This window comes from Capsicum annuum, chromosome 1, assembly GCF_002878395.1.
Source record: "Capsicum annuum cultivar UCD-10X-F1 chromosome 1, UCD10Xv1.1, whole genome shotgun sequence".
Lineage (NCBI taxonomy): Eukaryota > Viridiplantae > Streptophyta > Magnoliopsida > Solanales > Solanaceae > Capsicum > Capsicum annuum.
In genome coordinates this window covers 203704228-203715530 of record NC_061111.1, presented here as the reverse complement: position 1 = coordinate 203715530, position 11303 = coordinate 203704228, and the positions used below count along the sequence as shown (strand labels likewise).

Here is an 11303-nt window from a genome sequence, read left to right as displayed (position 1 = left end):
TGTAGCACAATGAGTTCTTAGCCTGCAATATTTTGGAGAAAAAATTTGCCATAAAATTTTTCAGATACAAAGCATAGAGAAACAGTGAAGAACATAAATCAACTAACATGGGATCAATGCAGAGTCTACTAGAAAGAAAAAATAATCAACCACAAATAATGCGATCGAAACACAATAAACAACAACATATGAAGCCTAAACACTCTAAAGCAAGACAACACTCCTACCCGACTAACCTTCTAATCTAATACGCGGCTTCCATATCTCCTATATATGGTCAAGTCCTCGGTAACCTAAAGATGCGCCATGTCTTGTCTACTTACCTCTCTCTAATACTTCTTTGACCTACCTCTGCCCCTCCACATACCTACTATATCCAACTTCTCGCATCTTCTCACTAGGGCATCCGCACCTCACGTCTTCACATGGCCAAACTATCTCATTGCCGCTTCCCTCATCTTGTCCATCATGAAGGCTACTCCCACCTTATCACAAATAACCTCATTCCTAATTCTATCGCACCTAGTATGACCACACATCCACCTCAACATCCTCATTTCAGCAACATGTATCTTCTAAACATGGGAGTCATAAGTAGCTTATAACTAAATTTGGTAAAACTAAAGTTGCTAATAACTTGAAAAGTGAAAAGTTGCACCTTATGCAGGTGATTGACTTATGACTTTTTGCTGATTTAACGTGCTTATAAACTTACCCAAATACCATCTAAGCGATAGAGTAATGTTAGGAGTCAGAATTTAAGTTATATGCATCGTCGGTGTAAGCAGGGGCGGATCTACCTTATAAAAGATTTAACTAAAAATGGAACTTATTTGTCAATAAAAAACCTTATTAAATTATGCAAAACTAATTGACTGATCCGTTGTTCCTATTCAATTTTATGGTTAGTGCTAGGTGTATTGTATACATAAAATAATGGCACCCCCAATATTTTAAGAAGACTTAACTATAAAATGATAAATATCTTTTAGGTGACCTGATAGTTTAAAAAAATCTTTACGTACGCAGACATTGTATATAGCTCAAAACTCATTAGCAAAGTGTATATATCATCATCACTTACCAATGACTAACTAGTTGGTGATAGCCAGAGTCATGAACAAGAACATGAGCTTTAGCCAATTTCCATAGCCAGGCACCAGTGGCATTCCAAGTATTTGGGACATAAACTTGCTTCCATTGAGGCTTGTCATCTACTGGTGGCCTAGTTAGCTCAATCGCCAATGGTCTCAATGTGCCATCAGGTGTCAAGAAGAACAAAGTTCTTGATCCATAAAGTACTGTTCCTTTAAGTTCATTCACTTTGTTCACATATGGCAATAACAAATCATGATAATCTAGGATGAACAACTTCTTTTGTTCAACTGCCTGCATTGGTTATGTCTATCTCAAGAATTAAAATTATCAGAAGGAAAGCTTTTAACAGGAAAAAGGATACCATAAGGGGCAATCTTGAATTTTTGACCCACTTAACAAAATATTTTAAAAATGACATATGTTGCCCGTCAGAAATAAGTTCTAGTTATAATGTGTGCATTGATTTAGTGTTGTTATGTGGCAAGAAAGGCCTCATAACCTGACTGAATATCGTATGTCGACGAACAAAACATAAATAATGTGTTTTTCATACAATTTCAAAAAGCCAAATGATTTGTTTATACCTCTTCAATAGTCATAAATCCTCCAATTTCATGTTCAATTAGCTCTTTTGTGATTGCTGATTCAGGAGATCCATACACTTCAGGGTTTAGCTTGCTCTTTAGGGGCCATTCCTGTATATTCATGAAGCAAATATTTTAGCTCAAAATATTTCAACCAACAAATTGATAGTTTAACCAATATCTATTTGTCTGTCCGTCTGTCTATACACACACACTGATTTATAACTATAGTTGGGTAAAGTTCTATTGAAAATATCTGCAATTAGTTAGTTAAATTCACTGTTGCATTGATCTGTTTTACTGATCCATTAGAATTATTTTTGCCATAAGTTAGTTAAATGATGTCAGCTGTATAGGAGCTGTGATGGTGAGGTTGTTGAGTTATGTTGGAAACTGAAGAACAAACTTTAAGAAACTGAAAGTAGAGAAGATAAGATGTTTTACGTGGAAACCTACTTGCTCAAGGAAGGAGAAACCCACGATCTGTCACACAAAATTTTCCACAAACTCCACTAACTCAAGCCAAAACGTAATTACAAACTCCGACAATCACAAGCATTAAATTATTAATCCTAATTCCTTGAAATAACTCTATTACAAGACTGATGCAGTAACTTTAACACACTCCCACGTCGACTAACTCTAGCCAACCATCCTAGGTAACTCTACCAAAACTTGTGCAGCAACTCTACTTCACACTGAATCAACTAACTCTAGCTGACACTCCTAGGTAACTCTACCTAAGAGAAACACCAAGAATGGTGGAAACAAACTTGACTAAAATAATAGATGATTCGACTAACTAACTGTAGTTAATGTGACTCAGTCTAAAGACTTAGACAAGTGAAATATCTACTATCCTTTATAACATAGGAATAGATTTACGATTTAAGAACGAAAGACACAAGACTCAAAAAAACAACAAAGACTAAAGAAACAACTCAATCAGGTCCGTTTGTTGAAATGAGCAATGTTTTTCTTATGAGAGTGATTTTTTCTTTGGAAGATGAATCATTTTAGCTTTTGCGAAACTAGATTTTCTTCCCATATAATGATCTATATATATGAAGCAAATGAGAGGGAAACCCTAGAAAGTTTCTCATCGGTCGAGATTAAAGCTATTGATCCTCTACTATTGTGCACCAACTAGTCTGCAAAAAGTACAATTGCAAGCTATACTGTTGACTGCCAAAAAGTTTAACGACTGATGGACCAGGTCTGTCATATGGTCCCTATGAAGTATGACCCATCTGAGGAATAGTTACAGCTTATTTTTCCTAAGAACCTGATTCCCTTATTCCTTCAGAGACCTAGTGTGGGTACCTGGTTCTTCATCTGGTCCCTCAGCAAATTTGTCAAATCATCAAAACAAAGCATAGTACCATAATAACTATGCATCATCAAGTTAGTCAAGCTTCTAGATGTTTCTAGACACTTTTATAGGTCTATAAATTATCTAGTGTGCTGAGCATTGTAGTAGAACTCTAACTTATTTTCCTTCTTCCTCTTCAATGAAGTTTCTCTCCTGATGTTTTCTCTGTTCTTCCCAGTTGATATGTAGATTGTTGTAGTAATTTTTCACATGGTATCAGAGCAAGTCGTTACTGGTTGTTTAAATTAAAATTGTATACATTGTTCAGAGAAGATCAATTTTCCAGTTTGTTGAAGAAAACTTAGAAATGGTGATTGTTAAGATTGATCCGAGTGATCCTCTATATATCAGTCTATTAGATCTTTTTGGAACATTGATCAACATTAAGCCGATTGGATATAAGAATTATGAAGTTTAGAGTCGATCAATGAGGATCGCATGGTTAGGAAAGAGGATATATGGATTTGTAACTGGAGCATGTAGCATAGCATTCATTGTACAAAGATGATCTACATGAACAATGGGAGACCTGCAATACAATCGTGTTATCGTGATTAATGAGTTTTATCAGTGAATAATTACTGAATGGAATTGTGTATTCAACAAGTGCATTTGAAGATAGGAGGATCTTAAAGAGAGAATTTGACAAGGTGAATCGTATGACGCATTATCAGTTGCATAGAGAAATCAGTACGTTTTCACAAGGACCTGATTCAGTGTCAACTTACTTCACAAAATTAAAGAATTTATGGAGCGAGTATAATGTTGTAATTTGGGCCCCATTATGTGTTTGTCTAAGGTCAAAGGATTATGCATATCATCTGTGTCAGCTTAAGTTAATTCAATTTTCGAGTGGCTTGAATGATTCATATGACCAAGCTCTAAGAGAGATATAATTTAAAGGAGTTGCACCTATAGTTAATCAAGCATATGACATAATAATAGAATATGAAATTCAACAATTAGTTGGGGTGGCTACTATGGGTGAAAATGCTGATCCAATCGCAATGCAGGTGAGTAGAAGCTCAAAAACCAATTATGGGAATCAAAACTACAAGGGAATCAAGAGTGATCACTGCCATTTTACTGGTCACTAATAGCGCATTAGCATTAGTGTTTTACCAGTGTTGTAACCTTGTTTTACTGTGCACATATACTAATACTAAAGATATAATTTGATTAGGATTAGATTTGTTCAACTTATTTAAGCATTAGTTTGTTTAACAATAGTTATCTGTTTCTACATTCTGGGAGTTGGTTTAAGCTAATTTTGATTATTTCAGTTGTATTTAAAGTCCATTGTAGTCTCATCAAATAAACATACTTTCTTCTATTCTATTTCTCTGCTTTATTATGGTATCAGATCCACAATAACTCTAATGAGTAATTTTTTTCTGCACATCAATGGCTGCTTCCAGCCCCAATGCTAATGTTGATGTCTTCCATGTTGTCAAAAACTTAATTCAATTCAACCCAGCCTCCCAATTTCCCATTAAACTATCTGGCAACCACAACTTCACTGTTTGGAAGGCCCATATTTCCATGCTACTTCATGGCCATGAACTCTATGGTCATCTTGATAGCACCAAGTTGTCCCCTCCAAAAACAATCATTACTAACGAAATTGAATCCGCCAACCCCGAATACAAGGATTGGTTTCATCAATATAAACTAATCCAAACTGCTCTTATGGTCTCTGTTGATGCCACAATCGCATTCACTTTCGCTTCTGTAGACAACTCCAAAGCTGCCTGGGATCATCTTCACACCTCCTTTGCGAACAAATCGTAAACCCGCATATTTAGCCTCCGTCACCATCTCAGTTGGGTCAGTAAAGATAACAAATCAATTGTTGAATATCTGTGTAAGATTCGCTCTCTGTCTGATGAGCTCTCCACAACTGGTTCACCGGTCAATAACAAGAAACTTGTGGTGAAAATTTTGAGTGGCCTCAGTCCAGAGTTTCATAAAATTTCTGCAGCTATACGAGCATGAGACTCTCCAATCATCTACAAAGAACTTTTTGACAAGCTTCTTGATCATGAAGTGTTTCTCAAACATGAGGATCTCAAAAAGACGACCACACAAGTCACTGCAGCAGTTGCTCAACGTGTCAGAAATTTTCAATCAGTACCACGCAATAATCGACATCCACCCAATAACAACTGGTGTCCCCAAAACAGACAGCCCAATCCAAGTTCTATTCTTGAGGATTCCAACAATAGTTCTCAGTGGCGAAACTTCCCACACCAATCTTCACGAGTTCGCTGTCATCTCTATGACAAATTTGGCCATACAACAAATGTCTGTCGGTCCTGATCCCACAACCATTTTAAAGCAAAGGCTAATTTTTCTGCCCAAACACCGCCAAATGACCCATGGATTATAGACTCAGGTATATCTCACCACATTACCTCTAATACCAACTCCCTGCACAATGTTCAGGACTTCAAAGGGATGAAGGAAGTGACGATGGGTAATGGTAATGTGATTCCAATTACTCAAACTGGTACTACTCATTTATATGCATCAAATAATGCCTTCAAACTCTCTACTATTTTATGTGCTCCTGCTATCAAGCGCAAGCTTTTTTCAGTTTCTCAATTTTATCAAGATAACCAAATCTTAATAGAAGTTTTTCCTTTTAACTTTCTTGTGAAGGATCTGAATACGAGAACACCTCTTCTGTGCGGCCCGAATAAAGCAGGACTCTACAAACGGTCAACACCATCTCGCTCAACCATCAATGTTGCTGTTACCGGCCCTTCATTACATTTGTGGCATCGAAGATTGGGTCACCCTCATTCTCGAGTTTTATTTTGCATTCTCAATAATTTCAGTCTTTCTTATTCTTTGAAAGATAAATTTACTTATTATAATTCTCGTTGCTGCAATAAAGCACACAAATTTCCATTTTATTTAAATAAATTGTCTAGTAAATCTCCATTAGAAACACTTTACAACGATCTATAGGGGTCATCTCCCATTCTCTTAATTGATAAAAAACGTTATTATTGTATTTTTATTGATCAGTATAGAAAATACATCTGGTTATACACAATGAAAAACAAAAATAAAGTTCAACAAATTTTTCAAAACCTACAACAAATTTTTCAAAACCTACATCCTGTGCTTGAAAACCATTTTGATAAAAAATATACTCACCCTATACACTGTTGGAGGAAGTGAATATCAAATATTAGACCCGTACCTTTACTCCAATGGCATACAACACCTTGTTTCTCCACTGTACAAACCTCAACGGGTTTCCATGGCTGAAAGACGTCATCGTCACCTAGTTGAGACAGCTAAAACACTACTTCATCAAGCTATTTTACTATCTGATTTTTGGTCATTTGCTTGCCATCATGCCATATATCTCATCAACAGCCTACCCACTAGCACACTTAATAACAACTCAACATTTGAAGTTCTTTTTAATGACAAATCAGCATATGAATCTCTTCATACATTTGGTTGTTTATGCTACCCATGGCTTCGACCATAGGCCTAAACTAAGTTGGAACCATACTCCAAACCTTGTGTCTATCTTGGATTCTCCATCACTCATCATTCCCATCAGTGTTTTGACCCCACTAGTTCCAAAAATTCTCTCTTGGGATGTAGAATTTTTTTAAGATGTTTTTCCATTTGAAGGTATATTTTCTCAATTGAACCAGAAATTTTCTTCTTTAATGTGGGAAAAAGTTTCTCCTCCAAATAATTCTAACCTTTTCAATTATGGAGAAAATGCACTTGATGTTGATAACACCCGGTTGCCCATCACTATTCTACTCATGCTATACATACTCCAAGATGTATGCTCAATTCGAGTCGCACAGGAAAACTAACCGAAGGCAAATCACTCCATAACTCAGGAACAAGGTAATATCTGCTCTACTTCTTTAACATCTTCTTCTGATAGGTATAGGCAATACCTTACTGATAACCTTCAAACCCATTTTGTTTTCCAAAGCCAAAACCCTTGTTCCCTCTACTTGTCCTATCTCCAAGAATTGTCGCCCACCAATTACCCACGTCTATCGATGTCGACCACACTCACCATCCATACAGTTAGCCCCATCTCTCAGTTTACCTCCCCCATCTGAACCTATTATTAATATTCCACCTATAGAATAACATAGTATGGTAACGAGATCGCAAAACAACATCGCCAAGTGATAAAAAATTGTTGACTACACTGACCAAATGAACTAGCCTGTACCTTCTATTCCTGTAACCCACCAGCAACCAAAAAATTTCCATATTAGAGATGTTATGAAGGCTGAATTTGATGTATTAATAAAGAACCAGACCTGGGACTTGGTTCCACGAGACCATGCCCAAAATATTATCCCTTATAAGTGGTTGTTTCGAATTAAAACTAAATCTGGTGGCTCCATTGATAGGTACAAAGCAAGTTTAGTTGCAAAAGGGTTCACCCAAAGGCCCGGAGTTGATTTTCACAAGACATTCAGTCCGGTGGTTAAACCAACTATAATTCAAATAGTACTCACAGTTGCTGTACAAAACTGGTCGCTACATCAAATAGATGTCAATAATCCTTTTCTTCAAGGAAAGATTCAAAAAGACGTGTATATGTCTCAGCCTCCTAGCTATGAAGACACGAATTATCCCAACTATGTCTGCTATCTCAAAAAGGTAATTTACAGACTCCGGCAAGCTCCTAAGGTCTGGTATGATGCATTGACTAGTTCTTTGATTCGAATGGGGTTCAAAATATCTGAGTGTGATAATTCTCTCTTTGTTTTGTACAATATGAGGGTCACAATTTATATTCTAACCTATGTGGATAACCTCATAATCATAGGCAGTGATGAAACGTCCATTCAACATGTTGTTACCTCTCTTTCAAAATTTTTTTCTCTGAAGTACCTTGGTTTATTACACTATTTCTTGGGTGTTGAAGTACACAGGAATGTTGATGGCTTGTTTCTCAGTCAATCCAAGTATATACAAAAGATTCTATATGAGACTCAGATGCAATACTGCAAAGGTATTCAGTCACCTATGAGTATGTTTGAGATCCTACTAGTTGATGATGAAGCACCAAAAACTGATGGAAAAGAATACAGAAGTATGCTCGGTAAGCTTCAGTACCTTTCATTTACCCAACCTGACATCACATATTCCATAAACAAACTTACTCAGCTCAATACCTCTCTTTCTGTGCTTAACTGGAAGGCAGTTAAGCATATCCTACGATACCTTAAAGAAACATCACAATATGGCATTCGTATTTCCCCACAGAAATCGATTGCTCTCTACGCCTATGCTGGTGCAGATTGGGCAGGTGACATCAATGATCGCCGCTCTATCTCGAGCTACATTATTTATTTGGGCACAACATCTATCTCCTAGAGTTCTCGTAAGCAACCTACTGTATCAAGATCCTCCACTAAGGCTGAATATCGTGCAGTTGCTTTCGCCTTATCTGAAACAAATTGGGTTACTCACTTGCTCAAAGATCTTTATGTGTCACTCCTTGATACACCTATAATACTTTGTAATAACCTTGGATTTACGTACATTGCCGAGAATTTGGTACATCATACCAAAATGAATCACCTTGAGGTTGATCTTCACTTTGTTCATAACTAGGTCCGCAATGGATTGGTCCAAATGAGGCACATACACATTTCTATAAATTTATAGGTTATCCTACAAATTGGAAGCAGAGGAAGAAAAAAAGTTACAACAATGAAAATTCAAGTGGATCAAGTCAACAATTTCATTTTGGAGGATATAGCACCCAAGGTTATGGAAGCTTTAGCGTACATGGACATTGTAAAGATGAGTAAAGTCTGTAAAAGTTTCTATTGATTTTACTGATATATATGTGTATATATATAAGAGAATACAAACTAAATAAGTAAAGAATCAACTAATAAAGAATTATATCTTTTCCTAAATAGAAACTAAATCACTATGGGATACTGAGATATGAAAAATCTACTGAGATAGGGAAAATCAATCATGAGATATCTTCCAAGATAGGATGTATGCGCCAATACGCCCCCCTCAAAATAGGCATTGTGTAGCAAAGCCTAGCTTGAATAGGTGTTTATCAAAGGCTGGATTTGGTAGAGCTTTAGTTAGAGTGTTCACGATTTTTTTTGCATCATGAATATGAACAATGTGAACTTGATTCTGCTGAACTTATTTACGAACAAAGTGAAAGTCTACAGCAATGTGCTTCATGAGGCTGTGAAAAACTGGATTTGCATACAAATAAGTTGCACCAACAATTTCACCATAAATGGTTGCTCTTTGAGAAAGTGAAACATGTAATTCTTTTAGAAGATTTGTCACCCAGTTAGTTTCAGCCAGCGCACTTGCAATAGCATGATACTCTGCTTCAGTTGATGAGCGAGCAATTTTTCTTTGTTTTCTTGAAGACCAGCTCACAGGATTTTGTCCAAAAGATAATATGTAACCAGTAGTGGAAGCTCGATCACTCACATCTCCAGCCCAATTCGCGTCAGAGTACATATGTACGTTGAAATCATTACCTCTTTGAATGTGAAGAGCGAACTGAAGTATTTCTTGGAGATAACTGAGTACTAGTTTGAGTACTTTCCAGTGCACTTCAGATGGAGAGTGCATAAATTGAGATAATTTATTCACAGAGAAGCTAATGTCTGGACGAGTAAAAGACAAGTACTGTAGTTTTCCAAGAACTCTCCTATAGCGAGTAGCATCGGTTGGTTCCGCTCCATCATGTAGTTGAGGCACTTCAGTGACACTCATTGGAGTTTTTACTGAATTACAGTCCTTCATGTTTTCGTCAGAGAGGATTTCATTGATGTAGTTGGACTTTGATAAAGTGATCCCTTTGGAAGTTCGGAGCACCTCCACTCCAAGAAAGAAGTTCAGATTCCCAAGATCCTTAATGGAAAAACACCGAGCAAGACGAGCAATAACCCGATTAACCTCTGAGTTATGATTCCCTGTAATAATGATATCGTCTACATAAACCAGTGCATACAAAATATTTTTTGACACTTTGTGAATAAAGAGTGAGGCCTCAGATTCTGACTTGATAAATCCTAGATAAAAAAGAAATGTCTTAATTTCATTATACCACGCCTGAGGGGCTTGCTGGAGGGCATATATTGCTTTCTTTAAACGAAATATGTGTGAGGGAAACTGCTCTTCTGAAAAACCTGGAGGTTGGAACATGTAAACTTCTTCTTCTAGACGACCTTGCAAGAACGCGTTGTTAACATCAAACTAGTGTAGAGGCCAATTCCGCTGGATAGCAATAGAGAGAACCAAATATACAGTAGTTGGTTTGATGACCGAACTAAACGTGGCATGATAGTCAACTTCAGGATACTGTGTAAACCCCTTTGCAACAAGTCGAGCCTTGTAGCGATCGATTGCCCCACCAACTTTTCTTTTTAACCTCTATAACCATTTGCAAAAAACAATATTTTTTGTGGGGTCATGTGGTACTAAATCCCATGTCTGATTATTTAATAATGCATCAAATTCATTTTTCATTGCTCTTTGCCACTATGGGTGTTTGTTTTCTTGTTTGAAGTTGGTTGGGGTGATGGAGGGGGATAAGTGAGCCATGAAGTCAAGAATGGTTTTTGGTTTGTAAATGTTGTGCTGTGAACGGGTCACAACACATTTTGGAGCAGGATCAAAAGGTTGTTGGGGTTCTGTGGCTTGAGCAGGGTCCGGGAGAGGTTGTAGCGGAAGTGAGGTGGAGGGACGGGCAGCGGCATTTTGGCTAGCAGATGATATTGTTTTGTTTTTTCGACTGTATACAATTGGAAAAGCTGATGATTAACGCAATGGGGAATAAGAGTAGGTTTCACAGAGATCAGTAGGAACAACAAAATTTGCAGGAGGGGGGAGAAGAGTTACCTGAACTTGCAGATTCTGTTGGAGCACAGGTAGAGGAGACAGTGTCTTTAAGAGCGTTGCTGCTATCTGAACTTGGGATAAGTATGGGGCTAAGTAATTCGCTACTTATGGGAGAAGAGAAACTAGGGGATGTTGTTGGGGTAGTATCAGTTAGGTTTTCCACGCAAGTTCTTTGCAAGTTGAAGAAATATTTAAAAATGTATTTTGAAAAGGAAAATTATTTTTAAAAAAATTCACATCACGAGATAAATATATTTTAGAAGATTTTGTATCAAAACATTAGTGACAATGATGAACTAAAAAAATCCTAAATATACACATGGTGTTGATCGTGGCTCTAATTTATTTTT

The 11303-nt window shown here is 36.9% G+C and overlaps 1 protein-coding gene across 1 annotated transcript in view; it reads right to left on the bottom strand.

The window, feature by feature from the left end:
* LOC107843096 (linoleate 13S-lipoxygenase 2-1, chloroplastic-like) overlaps positions 1-11303 on the bottom strand; it is a 43620-nt gene that overhangs the window by 5030 nt on the left and 27287 nt on the right. Inside the window, exons 14-16 of the mRNA XM_047412647.1 lie at positions 1683-1793; positions 1085-1389; positions 7-22 (exon numbers count right to left, since the gene is read on the bottom strand). Coding sequence (XP_047268603.1) covers positions 7-22; positions 1085-1389; positions 1683-1793 — 432 coding nt within the window. The remainder of the gene's footprint in view (positions 1-6; positions 23-1084; positions 1390-1682; positions 1794-11303) is intronic.